We start from the raw sequence: 25495 nt of genomic DNA on the forward strand, positions 1-25495 counted from the left end.
TCTAATTACCCAAATGCAAAGTTTTTCAAATCATTCTCATTGAAAAGACATGAACAAGTGTGTGAGATTCTGCTTCAAACTTTGAATATATTAGAACTTTCCACTTAACAGCGAACATTAGAATAACTTTGCTGAGGGATTTCTTTAATAAAGACGCCAGTGTTTTAAAGACACACATGTAGTGGGATACAACCAGCCTGTGTAGTGTCAAAATGTTATGTTGATTCAGATAAGCATCTGTTTTCAGGTTTTACAGCAATAAAATATTTTAGGGCTGTTAGATTCTTTCTGTTATGATAAAATACAGAATTAATGATCTATGGGTCACATTTTATTTTAAGGGGACTTTTTCTTCGTTAATTAGTATTGACTGTTATCAGCTAACTTACTAACTGTTGTTTTTGCATGTTTTTTTTTTTTTTTTTTACTTCTTTTGTTTATATGTTATAAGGTAGTCTTACAACATATTAACAATGTCTTATTTCTGGGGTAGAGTGGGGGTGGGGGCTTCTTGGATACAAAACCTTTCATCTGGAGTGAGTTTTGACAGCTCCCTGGGGAGACGGGGTGCAATTCCTGGAGCCAATAGGCTAATTCAATTTACTTCAGCTGCATTTGCCTTGTCAGAATATTCATGAGGTGAGGAATGAGTACCAGTGCCACAGGCACACAGTGCAGTCAGTTTGAGGGAAGGAGGAACCAGGCAGGACTTCTTCTCTTGTTAAGCAATGCATTTCAAGGGAGGAGGAGGAAACTTTGTCCTGCTCATTTCACTTTTTTTTTTTATTTTTATTGCACCAGCTGACGGGGTGTTTTTCATTTGAAAGAAAAAAAAAGTGTTCATCATACTTGAATTTTGCTTGAATTTACTGAACAGCAAGCTTACATTGGAATCTGGAGGTGTCGGGAGAGGAGTGAACTGAACTTCTTAGGTGTCAAAACTAACAAGGAAAAGGCAGAAGGCACTAAGGTAACCAGATCATTAAATGTATCAGGTATCAGATCATAACAACTGATCTGACAATTGTAATGTGTAATGCATCAGGGTAGCACACTGTAATTATATTTTGCATGCAATTGTTGTTATAAATTAGCAATAATGTCAGCAAAGATTTACAATTTACTGAAAATTATATAAATGCAGACTGGCCATTTAATCGTTCATTTGTCACATTTTTAACATGCACTGTATTAGAATGTGTATCTCTACACATTTATTATCAAATATAGTATCCGATAATAAAAGGATAGTCTTGTAAAAGGTAGTAAACCATTAAATTGTTATTTGGGTGTTTTTTTGTATTTTTTTTAAGTAGTTATAAATATTGGAACACATTTTATTTTTGTGAATTCTAAACTGTGTTTATACAGTATTAAATGAAATGCTGCCAGGAAATGTATTGACTGAAGTGAAAATGGACATTGTACTTTAACAATAGCTGTCACCATGCAAGTTATATAAAGTTGATAAATAGCTGTAGTAGATTTTAAAGAAAAGGTTCCACTTGTCTTTGGCTTTGGTTGCTTTCAGTTGTAATTATGACTGATCAGTGTGTACTTATAAAAGCAAAACTTATAAAAGCATTAATCAGATTTCATACACTTGGGAACAGAATAGCCTGTTTCACACTGAAATTAGAGAAAGGAATCTGTCTGTTGGCAGCCCACACAGTAACCAAGGCAGCTGACAAGCATAAAAGCCAACAGGGACACCGTTTATTTCTATTTTTCTCCTTTTTGAAACATACAGCCTCTGCCAACCACTGTTTCTAACAGTGGATAAAGATCTCATTGTGGGATGATGTGACTAGAATCATTAAGTATCTATTTGTACAGTCCCTAGGGAGCACAATTTAACCTGTTTATATGTGGTTAGGGTATTACAAATGTAAAGTAAAAAGAAAGAAAAGAACACAGTAGGTTTAGTCAGCTGTGAAGTGCAAATAATATATATATATATATATATATATATATATATATATATATATATATATATATATATATATATATATATATATAAATAAATATGATAGAAAACAATTGAAACTCAAAAGAAGGGTGAAATACAGGGTTAGGATTAAAAAGAAAATGGTCTGAGGAGGGAATGAGATACTGTGTATTGGACACATCAGTTACAGAACATGAAATTCAGAGTAGGTTTCCTTTGCTATCAAAGTAATCCCTTAAAATGTCTTTCGTTACATTATTTGTCTAGCCTTCATGTTATGAACCCAAAATGATTGTATACGACGCTACAGTGTAAATCCCATTTCTGAAACATTTGAATGCATTTTAATAGACTATTACTAATAGTAAAGTGAAATTGCCATTTCCATGAAATGTTTGTAAATCAGAAGGCTATTAATAGACGTGATAAAGATGATTGTTATTATTTTAAACTTTGAACTTCACACCATGTTCTCTTCTCACAGTTATTTCCAAGAAACTGAGGCAGATATGTTAGTGAGGCTTTTTTCCAGTGAATTAGTGAACTAAATAACATATACAGAATATCCTTCTGAGGGTGTACAGCTCTCGTCATGACTTGTTCATGATAGTTGATGTGTTTCGTGTGAGGAAGGTTGAGGACCCTGCCATTGTGCACTGCTTCCATTACTTCCAAACTACAATATAGATGTACTGTATGGCTAGTGGAGCACCCATTTTCAAAATGATATATTACTATATCAGACCTGTGATTTCATTATATAGAAATACACTTGCAGCCCTAATATAACATTAATAATGCTGTATGAGAACGTGGGTGCTGCCAGCTGTATTTTTTCTAGGACCCCCTTGTATATGAGGCTCTGATACTAATAATAAATAAATGCATACTTCAAGGTAAAACCCTCAGATAATGTGGATTAAGAATACATTTAACCGTATTACTTTTCTATGGTACAGGTGACTTTGAGTTCATTTGTTACTTAAATTCCTTATATTCTTGTGTCATTTTTCATACAAGTTATACTATACTTCTATTATTTTTAAACAGGTGGCCAGCCTTCTTATTTTTAAACAGGCCCAGGGTTTTTATGGGCTGTTTTTATAGGCTGTGACATGATTGGATGAAATGCATGTGCTCCTAATTCAAAGGCTATATTTTTGTGTTAGATGGGCCAGTAAATTACTCTGACATTCATCAGCATGATGAAAGCAATTATGTACTTTGTTTTTTAGCCAAGCTCTCAGGTAATGAATCTATTTAATTTGCAGTTGCTTAAGTAATAGAGCGTATACCTTAGGCAGAAATGAATTTAAATTGATTTTCTCACACAAGCTTTTGAGTTTGTTTGTTTTTTTATCAAGTGAATCCACATGAACAAAGCCATTTTGAAGATGACCCTGATTAAAAAGATGTGAAATCTCTCAAGCCAAATTTTAACCTTTAAGTTGATTTATATAAGCACTACCCTTTCATTTATTGTCATGCATCCTGGCTCTCCTCACACTTCATTAGCTTTCACTAGGAACTCAGGAGATGTCATGTAACAACAGCACTAATGATGTTTAAGCAAGCACAAGACCTGAATTTCAAACAGTATTTCTAATTATGTTACCCGTTTGGCTCTGTTCCGGTTTTGAAGGTGCCAAAAATGGCATACTCACAAAAAGCACTGTTGTTGTTACAAACAAAAGGCTACTCAAAGTTTAAATACTTGTTTTGCTATCAAATGTTAAAATATCCTTTACTATAACTCTTTCCATTTATTGATCAATTTTTCTTTTTTATTTCTGATCACTCTGACCAGGGGCCACAGCTGGAAATTAAGCAGAGATAGACTTGGGGCAGAAGGATGGAGACACTTTTTGATGTGTTTCATGCAGAGTGATGAGGGTATAGAGTGGGTTAATTTGTCATGTTGTTGAGACTGAATGACTTGGATGCTTTAAGACCCAATCTGACAAGGTTTTGAGGTCAATCAGCTATTAGGCATGAGAACAGATGATCCTAATGACCTCCTTTTGTTCGGAAAATCTTATATTCTTATAAAATTGCATGCCTGCCAATTTCATAGCTGTCAACAATTGTTCACTTTCAATTTATTATAAAAAAATGAAAGATGAAGGTTGGGTTAGGGTTAGAAAAATTCTGATGCTGAGGGTTTTCATCATTAGGAAACAGAAGATTCTGTTTTCACCTTTAGGGTATTCAGTTTTACTTACCATGCATATGTAATCTTCTAGTAATAAAACCACAGTTATTTGCAAGGTATCTAACAATCCATACAGTGAACTACACATATACTAAAAGTTAATGCGTAGTGTGTATGGTTTTCTATTGTACAGTATAAGATAGGCCAAGAGAGGTCCTGGTTGTTTGATAATTGGTTGCATATCACTAGGAAGCATTTTCGATGACATTGTCCAGAAGCGATACTCCCATATATGTCATTTGTATCAGTTAATCTTGGTTATGTTAAAGTAATTTGATATGATTTGGACATGCTGTCACAGTATTGGATAGTATAGATTTTTGATTGGGTTGGCACTGTTTATGTGCAAAGATGATGTACAGCAACAATGGGTCTCAAGCTTGGCTTGAAGAGGCACGTAAAGGTCAGTTCTGAACCAATGTAGTCATTGATATCTCTGAGGAACTGTCAACTCAATCCTAATTGTTTATGTCATGTGGAATCATAGTAACCTTGAGTAACCCTGATATCCTTTCATGAAGGGTCCAATCAAGTGAAAATGTGAATAAGCTTCAATCACTATTGACCTAAGGCTTCAACTGTACAGCAGTTGAAAGACTTTCTCGTAATACCAATTGACTGACAAATCTTATTTTTTTTAACCTTACTTTTTTAAAAGAAAGCAAAACCGTTTCTTTTTTGTTGTTTCTTTTCTTTAAACAATTTCTTTTAAATCAGTACCTAACACCTGTCCATTACAATCTTCATCAATTTGAAGATTGTAATGGACAGGCTCCTGAACAATGATTGACAATTAATGTTATGCTGTGAATATACAAGGTGCTTCGGGAAAGACTTCTTGTGTTCAAAAGGTTCTACTGCAGACCAAAAGTTACTTTCAAAGCAACTCTTGTAAAAATGTAGCATTACCACTGATAAATTGATCTTTAGAACCCTTCTGTTATAATAATATAATCTAATAAAAATTAATTATTCTACGAGCGTCAGGCATGAACTTGATATTGGCTTGAATAGAAAGAAGAGCTGTCTCCTTATTGTTGGTATTGTGCAGTTAGTTTCTTTGTCCCAGCAGTTACAATTAGGTTGGAACTGAGCTGTTCATAATGGTCCTTGCAATCTGTAAACCTAGCCGACACATTCCTTATTAGTATTCAAGTGACAATAGCTTGTAATATTACAGCATAAAAGGACCCTCTTTCTGTGTACTGCTGGGTACTTACTCCCAAACCAGTAATGCAATAAATGCTGAATTCTATTCAATCTAATTACATATAGTTCACACAGATGCTAGAAAAGAGCAACCAAACACCTAATTTAATGGAAGAACACTGTTTTTTTTTTTTTATTCAGGACATGAAGCAAGCAAATGGGCAGTTCATCTGTGACGATAAAAATACATCCCAAAATGCTATTACCGCAGGGTGGCTGGATTGCCAAAAGGCAGAAAGCAAACAGGCCCAGAAGCCTGCTGGGCTTAAGCTGTGGCTTGTCTACACAGCTGTCAATGGTATCTGGTGTTTGTTTAATGGTAGAGTCAACATCTGGTCAGACACACATAGACCTTTTGAATTTGCTGCCATGCTGAGCCTCTAGAGCAGTGTTTATTTAGGAGAGCTACTTTTTGTTCATTAAAATCTAATAGAATGTATTTGAAGGAGTCATCAGGTGTGCAATTTATAAACAATCAGCCTTGTGGCTGAAACTGATTCTGGCAGTGGGCTCTGTTTTACTTTAACTAATGCAAGAGCACCTGTGTAGGATATAGTGAGCTTTACCATTCAGGGAAAATATTTCTGTCTTTAAATGTCATTTTTGGAATCATGAATTTTCAATTAAATTTTTAATAATCTCAGTGGTGACTGAGGTTAATACTTTTACGGTAGAATTTTGCTATTTTTCCTCTAATTAACATATTTCTTTTCTATAAATTATGGAATACAAATAAATGGTAGTTCATGTTTTTTTAAATTAAAAAAAAAAACATGAGCTTGTTCAGTTGCAGGGATAACATGTAAACTTTTACCAGTAGGGATAACATGTATGACTTTTACCAGTAAACTTTTAATCCAATCAAAACGATAATATATTTAAGCATCCTGAGGGAGCTTATATGAATGTGCACATTTAACATCATTAAATATGTTCAAAATATAATGTCACAAATTGTAGGGTGGCATTATTAAAATCTGCCTCTATTTAGATCATTAAAATATACCCTTCTAAAGGAGAAGCTAAATACAAATGTTATGCACATTTTAGCAACCACCAATAATATTCATTTGTCAGAATATGACATGGATTTCTCCTTGACATTTAGGATGGGGTCTGGGCCCAGTCTCCACTTCAATATCTGCAAAACAGATTGGATCTCTATTAGACCGCATCCAAAGAGAGCTCATCAAAGTGCCCACACAGAGCTGAGGTGCTGGTATAAAGCTTGCAATGTGCCCAGGTCAAACCTATGACTTTTATACCTGGAGGCAAGAATACTTATTGAGCTATCAACTCTCTTATTAGATGACTTCTTGTGGTGGCGTGTCCTATATCCTATGTCCTATATATATATATGTGTGCTGTTTTATTATTATTTGTATTATTATTGTTATTATTTTGGTTAGTATCATTGTATATATTTGTATATATATGTTTTGTGCTTTCGTTCAGAATTATTATTTGTTGTGTGAGACTGGCAAAAAGGCAGCCAGTCTCATAATAGTCACATGAATGGGGTTAAAATCACCACTCATAAAAACCTTGTGCAGAAGGTGATCATCACTCGAGTTAATTCATTGATTAATTGTTGCTAATCGGGAGGTAGTCACCTCTACAAAAGCCTGCAGCTTTCTCTGCTCAGGCGGAGAGTGTCAGAAGAGAGATGTAAGTCTGCGAAGAAGGAAATAAACAATTGCTACGTATGCTGGTTTCACAACCAGCATACTACTTGTTTAATGCTTGTTTGTTTGGCCCTTGTACCCTTTTGTTTGGTGTTTTGTTTAAACCGTTTGTTTTGTTTAAACTCTTTTGTTTGTATTATTATTTAATAAAACACTGAGCATCATTGCGCTTCATTTTGCCCCACTCTTCACTTGTTTTGAGTCTTTTTCTGGTCTGACACCATCCCTGCAAAGCCCTCCTGTTCACATTTGGGTTTCTATCATGGATATCCACCTCTTGCCACATATAAAAATGATTTGTGAGAGAGCAAGAAAAGAATTTGTCAGGAATTATTTAAGGCCCAACAACCAACTTCATTACCTCAAACATCTTTTTTTCATTATCTTAAAGACACACTGAGTTGAATGTGCCTAGCTGTTCTTTTAGGAAATAAAACAGTTTTTTTCAGCTTACATTTGAAATCTTTTAATAAAAGAGGTCACTTCTATAGTATTGCCAGAGCAAGATCCAAAGGTAGCTGACATGTTACATGTAACAATCAAGCTCGAACTTTGATGTCTACACTCAAATGCCTATCACATGAAATTAATGTAAGATTTAGAGTTTAAGAAGTCATTGTTATGAGCTAGGTTCTGCAGTCTCAGACCTTTGGCAGATTGCAGTGCTTTGGTGGCGCACTGAACTGCTTCAACTCGATGGCTTTTGAGGGCTTGCTTGCATGGACAGCTCGCTTCAGGTCCTGCCATAACATGTAGATGGAGTTTAGGTCCGGACTTTGACTAGGCCATTCTAAAATGCAGAATTTCTTCTTCTGCAGCCATTCTTTTGTAGATCTGCTTGTATGTTTAGGATCATTGTCTTCCTGCTTGACCCACTTTCAGTTCAGCTTCAGCTCACGGATGGATGGCTTGACATTCTCCTCTAGAATCTTCTCATACAATGCAGAATTCATGCTTGTGTAAGTGATGGCAAGCCATCCAGGTCCTGAGGCAGCAAAGCAGCCCCAAACCATCACACTCCCACCACCATGCTTGATGGTTGGGATGAAGTTCTTCTGTTCGAACGCAGTGTTTGGTTTTCGCCAAACATAATGTTTCTCATTGAGTCCAAAAAATTGTACCTTTGACTCATCTGTCAAGAGAACATTGTTCCAGAATCTTGTGGATCATCTATGTGCTCTTTGGTGAATGTCAGATGGGCGGCAATGTTCTTTTTAGCGAGCAGTGGTTTCCTCCTGGCTATCCTTCCATGAACACCATTCTTGTTCAGTCGTTTTCTGATAGTTGAGTCATGAATACTCACATTAGCCAAAGTGAGAGTGGCTTGCAGATCCTTGGATGTTACTCTGGGGTTCTTTGTGACTTCCTTGTTGATTTTCTTGTTTGTTCTTGGAGAGATTTTGGTAGGACAACCGCTCGTGGGTAGAGTGACTGTGGTCTTGAATTTTCTTCATTTGTAGAATTTCTGTCTGACAGTGGATTGGTGTAGCCCCAGATACTTGGAATTTTTTTTTAACCCTTTCTAAACTGATGAGCATCAATATCTGTTTTTCTGAGGTCCTCTGAGATTTTTTTTGATCGTGGAATGATGTGTTTCCAGACACCTATATGGTGAAGACCAAACTCACAAAATTTCTGATATTTATAGAGGGTGGGGCCTCCCAAACTCACCCATGAAGATCTACCTAATTATTTAAACTAATTAGCCCCTTAACTGAGCTGATAAAACGAGGGGTTCACTTTCTTTTTCACATACTGTGAATCTTAATTACCCATTGTTTGTCTAGTACATACATAATTTTGTTTCAAAAGACATGATATTGCTTAATATAAACCCAATTGGATATTTAAGAAAAGACTGGTTTTGATTCAAGAAGGCTATCATGGTAAAATTTTTATAATTATCATACATTTTTTCTCAGCACTGAATATATACATAGAAAACAACTTTGCAAGTTAAATTAATAAAACTGTAGGCGCTTGTATGTAGTATCCAAATTATCTCTGACTGCCAGCAGAGTTTCCAAATCTTCATCTGGATTATCTGCCTTCCCAGTCTGTTTTATTTGTAAACCTTTTTTCAACCTAAATTTAAATAAAAAGGAAATTATTTCACATGGTAGTCCTTGAACTGAAAAAAAAGAAGTGTTTATGCATAGTTAGGGACCTTTGTGATCATGAACAAGACTGAAAACACATTACAGGAAATTTTTAATTCTGTTGCCATTTTATTTCTTTAAATTGATGCAACCCTTGTTTTTCCCATAGTCAGAGGCAGCTTACATGACAGGAGTCTCCATTTACTCCAAATCATCATTGGCACAATTTTTGTCGGAAAGAAATTTTACAATTTCTGAAAGGTGACTGACCATAGCATAGTCTGAACTGATCTAAACTTTCAGTTCAGCCAAACTTATGTACGGACATGGCAGTGCTTGCAAGCAAGTGGTCTGATTTCCCTGGGTCTTCTTTGAAACGAGATGGGATACATTGCATCATGGCTATACTTGGCATACAGTTTTTATGGGGTAGAATGTACTCTTAATCCTTAATCAGTGCTCAGCAGAGGATGCCTAATACATACTGGTACTAAAACTGTTGAGTATCGCTATGGCTTAAAAGTCAGCTGCATAGTCTTAAGATTTTCTTAGTTGAACTTTAATTAACCATTACGATAACAATACAGTAATATTATTAATGGTTTATATCTATAGCTACTATGATACAAAGCAGTGAAAAACAGAACATTGGTCAAGTAACTGGTCTAGCTGTAAAATATGGTAGAATGCCGTACCTCTCTGCATGAAGAGGTCCTTTATAGCCCGTTCTCAAAACTGAGCTTTCATTGGCTGATTCTCTCTACACAGATACAGCTGAAATGAAAAGGGAGCTGGTCTTAACTGTGAACTAGAGTATATTATATTAGTCTTGAGAACAGTACGTAGCTTGTAATGTTTCTGTGGGCTTGACTGCCCTACTAGGCTTAATGATTAAATATTAATGATGGTATTAACTGAAGGTAGATTACATTGATATGCTTTCCTCATGCTGCCCAATGCATTGTAAATACAATCAATATTTTATGGGCAACCTATGTAAGCTACTGGGAAGTTTCATTTTCCTAAGCTTTCTGCATAGCTGCAACTCACAACTCTCAACTGGCAAATTATTAATAATTTAACACAAAACCCATTTTCAAGCTGTCCCTTTGTCACATTAACAATGCAAAACAGGCACATAAACAAGTGGCATCTTACATTGCTGGGCAGTTCAGGGTGAAATAGTTGGTCTATTTGTTTGTTTGTTTTGAGGAAACTTGTTTTTTTCATATCTAAATGCCTGTCCAAAGTGTTAACATTGAGATAAGACTAAAAATAATTGCACATTCCAAATTGGGAGAAAATTAAAAAAAAAAGAATTGGCAACAACGAAATTAAATAATAATAATAATAATAATAATAATAAATAAATAAATAATAATAATAATAATGGGACAAGTTCATTTGAATGCAAAATGTAATTTGTTGTTGGAAACTTGCCGTGGTTTCACAAGTAATCCTGTGTATTATTCAGTCGACAATCTGAAAATGCTGCCTGTTTTTTAGGCATAATCCCGCCATGTTCATTCATTGTATCATTTCTGTTGCATTCTATTGATCTTCTGTCAACTGAGGCTCATGCAACGCTGAGTACATAGTACTATATATTGCTCATGTTGTGGTAAAATGGCAAGTGATAATAGAAAATAGCATGAGAAAGATTAGTGTCATGTAGGAAAAAAATCAGCTTGCATATTGCAATTAATCTCCCAGTGTCTGCTTCTGTGTGGATAATTACATTTTCCCCTTAGCTTTCTGTCCTGGACTGTTAATATGCATAATTAATTTCATTATTATCAGACTGTTTTTATTTCCAGTGTGTTGGAAATAAACATACTGCAATTACTTGTTACAGTGGATGCTTAAAAACGTAAATAAATAAAAACTTTTTGGAAACTTTAACAAAATGTAAAGTTTTTAGTATCCTTTAAAAGGTAATGCAGTGAGTACTTAGATAGCTTACGGGACATGAAGTTGGGGCTTTAGCTGTAATTGTAGAATTAACAATATTTGTCACAGAACACTGACATTTGGTTACCACATGATGGGCCTATAGGGGGAGCTGTTTCTCCATAATTAAACACGTCATTACAGACACAAACACCACCTATGGGATAATGTAAGGTTGTGGCAACTCTACCTATTCAGCATTGCTAATTAGTGCTCAGGTGTCTATATAACCTCCTTGTCTGACTAACGACTAGGGAAGAGTTAATTAATATTCTCTATATTTTGTTTAAATAGTATGTTTGTGTTCATTGTATACACAGCAATACAACATCATTAACTAGCTTTCATTATGATGCCATTAGCAGACTCATAGGATATTATTAAACTGACAATACCCACATCACCAACAAGGTAGTTTTGCAGACATGAATAATATATATATATATAGTTTAATTCTATTCACGCATCACAGATTATATATGTATTCAATTATTATAAATACTGCACTACATTTGCATTGTTTATTGCATGTTCCCAAAACCTTTTCTTCCAATATAAAATGTGAAATTTGGCCACAAACCTAAATACACTTTTTGTTTTTCGATGAGAATTAGAAAAGACAGAGGGCTTGGTGTACTAAGATGGGCCAAAAAATATATAAACGGAAGGAGCCGCAATAAACTTATTTAAGTATAATTTGGGTTTTAAAAAAATACAATTAAAATTGCACACACGTACATTTATAGTGCGCAATGTATTTTAAATATATAAATCATTTAGCTGAAATAACACTAATGTGTTATGGGTAGGTTACACATATTATATTATGAACAAAAATATAAATCTGTACAGTACGCCTAAACAGTACAGTAGTAAAAGCCAATGAACACTGTGGCAGGGCAGAACCTGCCTGTAGATAAAGTGTTGGGGTTATGTGTTTTGGTGGTGGTTGGCAGGGATGGGGTTAATTCCTATCCCTAACAAATACATGTGAGAATATAGCTGTTACTTTTACAGTGTTATAGCTAACTTGAAATCGGCAACTTTATAAGAGCTGAAAACAAGTAAAAAGGTCTAATTAAGCTAATTATCAGTTCAATGAAGTGTATAGTTAAGTAATTCAGAGATCAGTTGGAATAAAAACCAACAGACACAGGGGGTCCCCAGGATCGAGTTTGAGAAGCCCTGCTGTAATATCACCATGCCCGGGTGCGTTGTAAGTCATGAGGAAAAGTGTTAGGGAAAAATAAGTATTTGGCTGTTCACCTCAAAAATGCAAAGAGCACAACTGGCAACGCACTACAAAATGCAGACTGGGAAATGCCAGCAACAATTGCAAGTGTTTAAAACATGCTTTCAAAAATTCTTAACAAATTGAAGTAAATGTAAGTGTTGTAATTGCCTGCAGCTTTCGTCCATCTCATTATAATATTTGAGAACCCTGATTTACACTCTGATTTATTTATTATAATATTCGTACATCTCATTATAATATTTGAGAACCCTGATTTAATCTCCACACCCTTTTTGCAAATGTATGCCGGAACTCCCATTACATATTCATCTACGCTTGAACTGCTAACAGAAACTGCTGCCGTAAAGCATTCTTTAAAAAGTCACAAATAGCATTGCACTTGTTTGTACATTTCACCCAAGACTTCTGACTTGTTTGCAACTATATAGGCGCAACACTTTAGTACACCTACCCCAGAATATGAAAAATAATTTAAAAAATGTTGTTTTCTGGTGCTGACTGACTGACTGCACTCACTGTACCAGGTACCGGGTAATGTATACTGAATTGAAGGGTGATAAACTTCCCTGGGTTTCTTATAATAATAACAGAATCCCCTTATAGTCACTGAGGACTTGGCACTTTTTTTAAAACATGAGGCAGAACCTTCAAAGACAACAAATCAACATCTTATTAAACATGAGTCCCCTGGTTTTTATTCCCACAGTACATTTCAGAGCCTATGTCCTTTGACTCATTACAGGTGCTGGAAACTAGCAAATGGTTTTTGAAAGACTGTCGGTGTGCACCTAAGACATGATAACATTTCTATGTCAGGGATGGTAATATGCTAAGACAATTTCATATTAATTTTGTAACATTTGCTCTGACACAACTGTTGATCTCTAGGTTTACTCTTGCTGATGTAAAAGAAAGCCAAGATGATGTAGCTTGAGGCATTTACACGGTACAGGGAAAGAGGATCTTTTTGTTCTTCTGACTCTCCTGGTTGTGCACCTTTCATAATATTCAAGACAGGTTGCCTCTTCCACATGTTGAAGTTAGGGGAAGAACATGGGTCGAGAAGTGTACCTTGAAGCTGGCAAATCAACTCACCCTATACAGTTCTCTAAGAACGTCAAGTGCCTTTCATAAAAAATGCAGCAAAATCTCCAGGATGTTGAGCTTACATGAGTACGTGTCACATCCCAATAAATCAGCCTTAATAAGATTTGCTGTTGATATCAGAACATGTGTGAAATGACAGTATTGAAAAATCAATAAATTCTGCAATTAAGTACTTCCTTCTATACTAGAATGATCCTAATGGAAATATTGTGTTTTCACTTTTATTAGTATTGACTAAAGAGCCCCCATAGGTGTTTCAGGTGTAAATGGATAATAGCCTTTAACTTTATACAAATAAATAAATAAAATAACAAAAACGGCACTACTTTGCTTGCATTGCAGCTCTGTAACAGATCTTTGCTGACCAATGTGTGAAAACATATGTTTAAAGAAAATCTCTATCCTTAGTATTCACACAATGTTGTTCTCAAATGCATGTGCAGCTAATAAGCCCTTTTACTCCATACAGAATAGAAAACAAGATTATTCAGCATTGGGTAAACTCAAATTAATTAGATTTCTGAATACAGCTGCACCTTATGAAATGATGAAAAAAATGTCAACAGTCTTCAGATCAAAGTGCTTCAGTCGCAGTCACTTCTGTCCTGAAAACAACATACTTAAAAGAAAATTGATACACATATAGTACTATACCTACTGATAACCAGCAGTTCAAATAGTGTACACTCCTTCTGCATAGTCCACTGTCCTGGGTGCTTTTAAATTGTGTATAGCTGAATATAATATTATGAATAAAAGCATTCCAGTCCCTATTTCTACTACAGGCACCTGGAACAGGATTAATTACTTTTTTTTTTACATTTAAAGCGAGGTTGCAAATGGTTAAAGGTTTCTGTGCTACAAAATTAATTGTCTGGCTCAATGGGATTTATTTGTAGAGTAAATACGATTGTAATTAATATGACGGGAAAACATTCACAGCAACTGCTATATCTTTATAATGGAGCAAATGCGTCTATTGTTTGCTCATTTTAATTAAAATGCTCTCTGGCATTCTCTTCTGAATGACGGACCTTTCACAGCACCTTTATTCTTAATGTCTTGATGGATCTGTGCATCAGAACAACTCCTTCCCAATGTGCAAGTTAATTGAATGGTTGAGAACCCTGTTCCATTCAATTCAGCTTTATGCAAAAGGAATTGTGAGCATGTGTTGAAATAATGTGGTTTCTGAATGAAATTCTTACCAGCTGTTGAGACAATAGATTGATAAAGAACAGGCTCTGCCTGTAAACAGCTTCTTACTAACTAGTCAAAAGAATGCTATTTTTGCAAGTGCTTTGTAGTATATAAATATATTATGAATTTTTGAAAACAAAAATAGTCTCAAATCTCTATCTTTGGTATTCACACAATACTGTTCTTAAATGCATGTGGAGTTGATAAGCCCTTTTATTCCATACAGAATAGAAAACAAGATATTTCAGCATTGGGTAAACTCAAATTAATTATGTTTCTGAATACATGTTCACTTCATCAAATGATAAAAAGAATGTCAGCAGTCTTCAGATCAAAGTACAGGTGCAACCACATCCAGTCCTGCAAGCAAAATGCTTAAAGAAAACAGATACACCTACCATATCTACTAGAAAGCAGACAGCCCTTTGAAGGCTTTCAAAGTTGACACATAGTCCACTTCACCCATCGAGACAGGAGGTTTTCTAACTGTCACATGTATCTGGGCCTAAATCCTTTTACTAAGATACTGGTAAAGAAAGCAAAATGACATCAATAACCTCTAATCTCTTTGTACACTCTATACGGCTTGTTGCTATTGCTTAAATAACTTTTTTAATGACATCTTCTTAAAAAACCCATTAATGCAAAAAGCCAGCCCACAAAGCAGGCTCATCAACCAGATTAATGAATAAGTTCTCACAGTGGCGTACAGGAGCTGGTGTTCAGACACCTTACAACTGCAGGGGTTCTAGTAAATTGATTGTTGTTGTATATGGTCATTGACATTTTTCATTTAGTCCAATGTAGTAATGTTTTACTCTATGAGTATAACACATACTTTTCTCTGAAAAACATGCGTTTTTCATTTAGAACAGCTTTGTAATGCCATTATAAAAAATGTATGCTCAACGGCATCTCAAATTCTAAAAATATACTTTTTTTCTTTTATCATTTAAGATAATCATTCTGTTAAACACCTTTGAAGGAAATAGTATTTTATTTGTTACCATAAACCTAAATTTTCAGTTTATAACTGCATTTAAATTCAAACTTCTAAAGATGAACTACTAAAGATGAACACATTTGGGTTTATTAGACTTAAACGGTCGTTAAAGTTTCTACTACAAATTTATATTGTGCTCATCAGAAATTAGGAAGTGAACCAAGCTTTCCAAGCAACAGTTCACCAGAAGAGGTCCCTTTGACTTCTAAACCACTAAACTTCTATAAATCAATGTTAATCCATCTGGTGTTTTCCCCAGGGATGATTTTTTATATTTAAAGTAAAACATAAACTACGATAGAAAAATATTCATGGTAGAACATGTTTGCATGTAGCAGTCATAACATTCCCTGCTGTTTACATTGTTAAAAGGACCCCACTGACTACAGCACAATGCTATAAAAATACATTGGTACAAACAAAATACCATAAGTTAATTTCAATTAGGCCCCTAGTAACGACTGAAGATAGGGTTGGTTTAAAAAGTTTAAACATGGTTATCCTATGATATTGTGTATATATGTATATATATATATATATATATATATATATATATATATATATATATATATATATATATATATATATATGGTCGTCATCTTTTTCCTCATTGTGATCCTACTTGTTTAAAGCAGGATTTATCAGTTTTAGGGTTGTGTTCATCCACAAACTAGCATGTCATTATTACATCTGGCATATATCACTGATGTTGTCCGGTACACAGCTCCACGCTGGCTATATCCAATCTATTTCTACGCTGTATTGTCACAAGCCCCGCTATGTCTTGTTCTGCGGACTACCTCCATTTTCCCATTGAAAAGAGTGGGCTCTGATAAGCCCCAGTTCAATTTGTTCTGGCAATTATTGCAAAGCTCCAACTGTGGTGGAAGCCATGCTTGCTGGTGCAGAATGCCACCCAGCCATCAGGGGCCAAACAAAGGGGACCCTGCCTTTCTGAGGATGTAGTCAGGCATGCAAGGACAGATTGGCTAGGACACTAACCAGTCACATCTTTATTGAAGCACAGGAATTGAGGGAGGAAGAGAAGAATAGGCTGCCAAATGAGAAAAAGACATTGAAAGAGAGCAACAACAAAAATCTTGAATTGATTGAGAGAAAAACCTTTTGACCATCTGGACCTATGGATGGTATTGCTTTTATCTGTGTTTTGGTCCTCGACAAGAGACTAAATTACTCTGTCAGAAAGATTAAGTAACTTGAAAAAGTCATTGGGAAACAAATATATGAAGCAGGATTGAATTGCACTAAACTAGGTAGGGTTCACAAAACACACAATAATAGCAAGACAGATCAAATGCTGTTTTTAAATGTTTCATATCACTCTGTCTTTAGCTACACAGAAATGGCAAACTGCATTTGTTCAATTTATGTGACACCAAGAAAATTAGGTTTATATTAACTTTATTAATAAATACTTTGATTGGCCATGAAATACTGCATTATTAATCACCTTCTGTGAATACAATATGTACTTGCAACCTTTCAGTCAGGCTTTTATTAAATATACTGTGTATACATCTATATACATTTATACTTATTTACATTTATATCATATTCACCAGTTATGATGTGTCTTTTTTTGTACTTAGCATGCAAATGTTTGTCCTGATATTAATAATAAAAAAAAAAACACAATCTTGCAATTCTTCACATATTACAAATAAATACAAAAATAAATACATATATACATACATTCACTTTCAAAGGTTGATGTACAAGTATATAGTGTGGTCCTGATGTTTCATTTATATTTATATATGTGTGGTACTGTTAAGTCAATGTTGGTCCAGGAAACTATGTAAATAATGTCTATCTTTATACATCACTTTTATTGTAAAGCTTTAATAAAAGAAAGGGAAAATGACATAATTAGTTTCTACAGTTGCTTTGTGTGTGTTAGTAATCATACTTTCCGGTGCCATGTACCAGTTTCCCAAATTAATTGCTTTGCATCAGTACTGGTAGGCAGCTGAAAAATGAAAAAAAAAAAATTTGCTTAATCTTTTATGCCCATAAATCTCTCTTCAGATCCAATAGTGTACCACAAATCTCATTAAAATGTATGAAGGCAGGTTGGTATGATGATTTTAGTTTCATCTTTGCTGCTCAAGGAAATAACTGTTTCCTCCATAGGGTGCTTTATTCTCTTGTAAATACCCAAACGTGCCATGACTGCCTTTGTTGTAAGTGCTGCCCATGAGGCTTGCGTCCCAGCATCATCTTCTTATGACCGCTTCTCTATAACTGGTGTCACAGATTGCAGGATGATGTTAAAGCCATGAGGATTGCTTTTTCATTGAAAGAGAAGGGCTTTTTTTCTGACTGGCTCTCAGAGATCTCTTGTGAAAAGTATTTTGCAGTGTACCAAAGAGGAAAAAACTTTTAAAAGATAGTTGTGTTTAAGAGACAGAAGTTTTAGTAACCAGATAATTGTGTTTGTTTTGCATTTTAGATCAAATAAAATAGATAATATGCTGTAAAAAACATAACCTGGCAAGGAGCATCATGAAAGTAACAAGGTAAGGCTGAGGTTTTTTTTTTTTAATGTGTTATTTTATTTAAACCTTAAGCATGAAGTCTTACATTTTACTGCTAACCTCAATACATAGTACTTTCAGTTATTTTACAGTTATTTGAAGCTTAATTTAATGAATTAATGATTTGCTTACATGTTTATATATGTTAAATAGTGAAATAAAACCATTTAAAGGGGATCGCACAGCATGGGTTACATTACAAATTTAAATTCAGGCATTTGAGCTTTTCAGGTCCTTACTATGTATATATATATATATCTATATATATATATATAGATATATATATTATATAATATATATATATATATATATATTATATATATATCCGACTTTAGAATTAATCCTTAGGAACGTTGCAAACGCTGCTTAAAACCTGGACAGGTCATACGTAGGCATCTTGTTTTTGGTCAGATGTGGTCTTTGTTAAATAATTCAATATATTGTTTGGTAACATTTGCAGTATATGTTTTCAAAGATGTAGCATATACATAAGCTTTAAAGCTTATGGAATGAACAGTTATAAATATAGCATTTCCATTAGAAATGTACGATTTCTACTTTTTTAGTGGTATTTAGGTTGATAAAACAAGCTGCACTGATCATGTTGACCTAAGAGCTGCATATCTGAAATTCACTGTAGAAGCTTTTTTCACTGCTATTTTAAGAGGTACTCAATAAAGGACTGTATCTGCCCTACAGTGTTCTAAAACATTAAACTGAAAAGTCTTAATGAAATTGTATATGAAAAACATATGATCAGCAATCACATTTTCATATAGTACAAAGAGCTACACACTTGTAGTTGTTTATGAGAAAGAGATTAAAAGCTGCTGAACTTTTTTGATATGAAGCTAACCCTCCCCCCTGTCTTTTAAATAAGTTCATCTTTTCACAGCATTCAGTTTTCTGAAGGGTAACAGTCTACTGGCTGATGATTTCTCTAATGGACACACACATACACACACACACTCACACACACAATTACTTCACAGATTCAATTTATGTCCAGAATTACACTGATTGCAAACTTGCCTCATGACTATTACTCACAATGGCATCCTTTCCATGCACCAGTGCTTGATACAAATGCAAGTGGGTTTGATTCAATTTCTTCATAACTGACAATGTTCTGTTATGCCTCCCAGTAATAAACAAATGATTAAAAAGCCTGTAAAAGAGGCTTTGCAGATACTTATTTTTCTTGCAAGGAAAAAGGGGAGGTGGGGGTGGCTCTGTGCAGGGAAAAGGCTGAACGGCTCTTTAGGATCCTGGTTATCACTTCCCAATTTGATATCTGAAAATGTTCCTGAGTTACAAATCAGCTGCCAAAAAAATATATTACACTGAACCTCCTCAATGGAGGATGATGCACCAAAGAGACAGGATCCATAGAGCAATTAAAGCAGGGCATGGCAGTTTCAAAGCACAGCGGTTACTGCTTTCTGAAAGAAACACTCTGGAGGTAAAAGCAGATTATTACGATTCAAGCCTTTCTTCTGAACCTACATGGTGCAGACAGTAAAAGGCATCCCATTGCTAAAGTGTGCCTTTTGAAAATAACAATTTAATGTCCTGTTCTCTTGCCTTCATAGAGAGTTCTTAAACTTAACGTAGATGAAAGTAACAGCTTGGGATGTTTCTCACCAGTTTATTCATTTGTAGTCACTATTTTTTGTTTGCGTTAAAAAAAGATTCCTGGCTGAGTTTTCTACTACAGGGTGGTACATCTTTGTCTGATAAAAAGGGGTCTTCATATATTCCAGAAAGGCTCAAAAGCACCATTTATAACTAGTGACTAGAAAACCTTCATGCAATGTTTTGTAGGAGGGACAAGGACAGAGAAAGTTATCCTAGGCAACGGAACTGGAAACAAGCATGAACAACACAAAGGAACTGATGAGAAAGGGCTTCATTTTGTGCTCCTGGGGTCAAAGATATGAACTGTATCCATGGTGGCAATTTTTACCATGAGAAATTGATTGTTGTTAACAAATTAGACATGACACAGTTTTTAACTTTTCAATGTGGGCAATTTCTAGATAGCATTGGCTTTTTTCTGCTTCTGTGCTTTTTAAATCTGTTCCATGGAAATTGATTAAGGGGGAACAGCAACAAATCTTGTAGATGAGTTTAAAAAGTATGCTATACAATATCAGTATCCCCATAGATTGATAGATCAGTTTATATTTGTCATGAATAAGAACTTATTTTTATTTATTTTTCTTATTTTTAAGAAATGGTGTTTGTTTGCATTTTCCATTCCACTTGCTAAATTTGAAATATGCTAAATTGTTTGTAATTACTGTGCAAATACAATTGTTTCAGACAGTTTGAGTATTAGATAGCTGAGGACTTTGGACTTCTAAGTCTTGAACACCATCCGCGGCAACTAATATGGAAGCAGTCCTGCAATAGCTGCTGTTCCACATAAAACACTTTGCAATTCTGGACCCGAGACTAATAGCTTAACATATTGTGGGAACTGCTTTGCATTCCTTTATTTGTCACAGCAAGCTTATCATATTGTAACATATTCCAAGCAACTTGTGTGGTTATTTAACCACAACAAGACAGAGGAAAATAAATGGCTGCAATCTGTGACCCTAAATGAGGTCACTGGTTAATTTGACTTCATTACAACAACAGGCCTCTTGAATGTAGAGAAAGGACCACTAATGGAGGTCAGAATTCCTCCACTCAGTGATGTCATTCAGTCTTTGGAGGGGAGTTGCGATATAGACTCATTGTGGGGACATCCAACAACAGAGCCTTGCCAACCAGTGCCTCAAAATGTTTTGTCACTGTTAAATAATGATTAACTGACTATTGAAATTCTAAGAGTGCAGTGAGACACAATAGCTATTTTTTTTAAAGCTATTCTTAAAGTAGTTTTTTTTTTATCATACTTTCTAAAATACTCCCATTGCCAACCCCAGGGCCCCATGTTTCCTAAGGGATCTGAAGAGTCAACGTGCATTGCTGGCACAGGATTACATATATGCAGAGAACCAAGAGAGGTTGGTGATGGGTGGTGTAAAGCATCTTGTGTTTGCACTTCTTTACATATATATTTACATGCCAAAGTAAAATGTCAGATTTCCATAATTTACTTAAGCGATAGTACCCATTGATGAAGGCTCTACCCATGGGGCAGTTGACCTCAACTGGAGTTATTTATCCTGAGCCGACCAAGAAGGTGCTCATGAAAGTCAAGGACAACTACCACATGGAAGAGCCGTCAATGATTTTTATCGTTATTTCCTTTATAACAACACTTCAAACCCTATATTTAGTGTAAACTTGTAATGATTCATCAGGTATACTTCCGTTGAGAAAAGTTTAAGGAAAAGAATTCACAAAGGATCACATACACAATTAGATTAAAAAATAATAATAAAAAAAATTAAATCACTTTATCAAATAAAAAACATTTTACTTGTCAGAGTTGCTTATAGTGGGGGTTCACATAACTTTTATTATTAGGTTTTCACGTGAGTACCAGCAGAAATGGTTCAGTAGCACCGAAATTAGAGGTGATTGTCTAGCTCCACCTCCTCCGACAGTTCAAACGATTGTGATGGCAGTGTCAGAGACCACAACAATAGTTCATGAATGTTTAAGTAGGAGTCCGGATTGCTGGTTATTACAATTTTTAACAAATTATCACACATTCTCTATTTATTTCAATACCCATACTGCCCCCCCGGGAATTCAAAAGCAAAAACCAAAACGCTTTGTCACTTTATAGTGTTGTTGTACATGTTAGTTTGATGGCACAACAGTATTTATATAAGGATATAACTGAAGGTGGAAAATATATTATATTAAATAAAATTGTTAAGTAAATGTAATTTTTAAGTGCACATTTAAACGTATCAAACATCGGCACCTCCTCTGGCCCACGCTCAAGTTTGGGAAACGAAGTATCAATGAGCCACTCCCCGTAACTGCATCCCTTTACTCTGAATGGATGGTTTAACAGAGATCCCATTGGTTGTTTCAAGTGCCAATTAAAAGAAAATTATTCATGTTATGAACTGGAGTGGTTCCACCCATCACTCTCCATTTTTTAATAAAAACTTGACGTAGCTAGCAGGGAGGGACTATTGTTAAATTGCAACCCTCCGAGCTTATGTGAAATATGGGGACATATTTAATCATGATCAGCTCAGTTACCTGGAGATCACTGACAGTGCCAGGAGACCCTGAGACTGAATAGAAAACCTTGAGTCACTGGGAAAAATCCAGAGGTCAGGCAGGTATGGGTCACCTTGCAAGCGTGAACACCCTCGCCGTCTTTATGAAACATGCTTTCTTGTTAAAAATGTGCTGATGGTATGCCTTTTCATCTTAAAGAGCAATATGGAAGTCTGCATTTTTTTAATGGCTTGCATCCTTACCTGCATACCAGTCATGTAAACCCCTGCTTCTAGTGTATCTGGACAGTGCTAGATATGTGAATGGAGCAATGTTATTGAATTGTTTGTGTCTCGGTTCATTGTTGTTGAAAGATGTTGAGATCCAGTTAAGCTCACAGGCTGTGATTGGCTGATTTGTCAGTTGCGGGTTCAGGACTGGTTGCTTTCACCACTGCATGGTATTGATTGGCTGGTTTTGACTGACAAAAAATTAAATTTGGACCAGTTGTATCTTAGTTTAGTATTTGCTGTCTGTAGGTGATGTTACTGTGATCAAAGAAGTCAATAAGATCTTGTAGGTAATGTTTATCACCAAAAGCAGTTTATTACACAGAAAGCAGGTGTCTTACAGCATCACACTACAGTGAAGATCAAAGTACTCAACAGCACTGAATATCACAAGTTTTCTGCTTTACAGTTCTTACTTATACAAGCAACAAAACAAGCATTCATTAACATATAGCCTATCACATGCTGCCAACATCCCAAACTTACCCAATAATAGCTAACTCATGTGTATTACTCTAAACAATTTTTATTACCCTATACTGTTAAACCAGTTCTAACAGATTATAGTTTTGAGCAACTTAAAACATAGATAATATCTTTTGAAACCAGTTCTAACTGATTCCAGTTTTGAACATGCTTTGTTATCTTTCTGGCGACACACACACAGCCCTCAGGTTCAGGCTACTGCAGAGTGACTTGTATTCACTAACTTCTACAAATGAAAACTATACACCATGTAATATATACATACCCATTTCACCTACACAGTCCAATAGATGAATTGAGCTTTCATTACGGAATGTCAAAATGAAAAAGTCAGTGCTTGCGTGGATTGATTTTAAGTTTGATTCACAGTTGACGCTGTGAAGTTCCAGCAGGCATCTACCGTCTTATAGAAGCCTACTAGAGCTAGAAGCTGATTGGCTGATGGTACTGAATCATTTTTTAATAAATCACAGAGCCAAAGTCGCAACACTATATTATCAGAAGAATTTCTAATGTGTATCTCTAGGGGAAACTAGGTCCCATTATTTAGAGGTACACAGGTTCAGCAAGTTGCACTTTGCATGCACCTGTCTTGGGGATACAAATAGAACACAGTCTTTAATGGTGTTTCTCAGCTGCAAGATACTGGTCCAGCACACCAGGAACCTGCTCCAAAGGACACAGCTGTGAATGTATTTGTCTTGTACTGTCTTGTAAATTGGTACGCTCTAAAATGTATCACTGGTCACATCACACTGTTTTGTATGCAGGCAGTGTCTCAAGCAGTATTAGGCCTCTAAGTGAAAAGGCCTGATAAGGGCTAGAAGAATTTGGGTTATTTGTGTTGCTTTTAAAAGGGTTTTTTTGTTGTTTGTTTGTTTTTTAACAAATAAAAACCCAAACATGTTGTTTTGTGTTCTTTTTTTTTAACAGAATAAACAACAAATGAACAATCTAGCTCAAAATTTCTGATTTTTGAGCCAATTTTCGCCATATTGACTACCTTAAAGAAGATTTCACAAAAGCTGTTTTCTGGTGCAGCAATAAAATCCTTTGATTGAAGAAAGCACCATTTCATTGAAAATGGGTGAGAAGCATTTGCTGAAAAGCAGACTTTGCTTGTGCTTAACAATTCTGGCACACCTTCTACATGCCACAACTGAGGAATCCACACTGCAGACTGGAGGGGGAAATGAAAAGCAATCAGATGAGATATTGCTGCAGTCTGATGAAACACTTGAGCACCATCAAAGAGTAAAGAGAGGCTGGGTCTGGAACCAGTTTTTTGTTCTGGAAGAATACACAGGATCAGAGCCTTTGTATGTTGGCAAGGTATGTGCAAAATATAGGAAGGTAACGTGATGGTTTGGAATATGTGTTGTATGAACCAAAAACAGCATAAAGTTTGAAGTAGAATATTCAGATGCTTTTTAAGTGGACTAGTACTAGAGAAACCCTTTGAATCTATAATTACTGTTGAGAGATGGTGAACAGTACTGGCAGTTATAATAAGAACTAGACACAAGACCTAAACCAGAAAGGCTTAGGAAAGCAGCAGGAGGATGTCATGACAGCTAAACAGCTACAGCTATGGTGTAAAAAGCTTTGAGAAACCCACGCAGCAATGCCCTAAATCAAGGGACTACCTTCAACAAGGGTGCCAATGATCTCCTACTTGCAATCAGATAGGATTTGTTTTGATAACATATGACAAGCTTCTTTGAAAGAATAACTCCAGGCTTGTTCTCCCCTGAGGAAGTGCACAACTTATTGTGGTAGAACTATAGCTTGAGGGATTCCCAGTGGTAGCTGCAGAAGAACTAGGTAACTGATAGCTTTGCTATCATCATCCTGTTATGACCAGGCACATTCTAACTCATTACCAAGAGCAGGTTTTTAATCTATGAGAGATTCTGTGCCACTCAGGACTATCATTAAGTAAAATTATGGTGAGACTCTGGATCTCAAGATTTTATGTTGAAAACCAAGGATTGTTTTATTGCAGTCAGCAGCTCAAATAATGCAAAACGTTCTTGGTGTCAAATTAATTTTTGCTTTACTGGGCTGTAACATGCATCATTTAACCTATCATTTTACTGTAGACTTTAGATTTTTCTGGTTGTAAAGTTGCTATTAAGTTAAAATGGCTCCAGCTTTCTACCATGACAGATCCTTCTTATATTATTAAAATTAAATTGCTCCTTTCAGATAAGTAGTTAGTTGTATTTTCCATTAATAAAACATTGATCATAATTTGAAATACATTTGTTTTTACATACTGCAAAGCAGTTTCTTTGTCATTACTGATTACATCTTAGAAAATTAATAAACAAAACATTGCTGTGGTTGAGGAAAT

General features: G+C 35.3%; 1 protein-coding gene across 2 annotated transcripts in view; it reads left to right on the top strand.

The window, feature by feature from the left end:
• Window positions 1-699: 699 nt before the first annotated feature.
• Window positions 700-25495, top strand: part of LOC121314211 (cadherin-20-like) — a 38129-nt gene continuing 13333 nt past the window's right edge. Inside the window, exons 1-3 of one of the 2 annotated variants that reach the window (XM_041247236.1) lie at window positions 700-970; window positions 18142-18208; window positions 24073-24471. In XM_041247236.1, the coding sequence (XP_041103170.1) occupies window positions 24223-24471 (249 nt within the window). In that variant the 5' untranslated portion in view covers window positions 700-970; window positions 18142-18208; window positions 24073-24222. The remainder of the gene's footprint in view (window positions 971-18141; window positions 18209-24072; window positions 24472-25495) is intronic. The other variant, XM_041247237.1, reaches the window with a different exon arrangement.

This window comes from Polyodon spathula, chromosome 4 (assembly GCF_017654505.1).
Source record: "Polyodon spathula isolate WHYD16114869_AA chromosome 4, ASM1765450v1, whole genome shotgun sequence".
NCBI classification, from domain to species: domain Eukaryota; kingdom Metazoa; phylum Chordata; class Actinopteri; order Acipenseriformes; family Polyodontidae; genus Polyodon; species Polyodon spathula.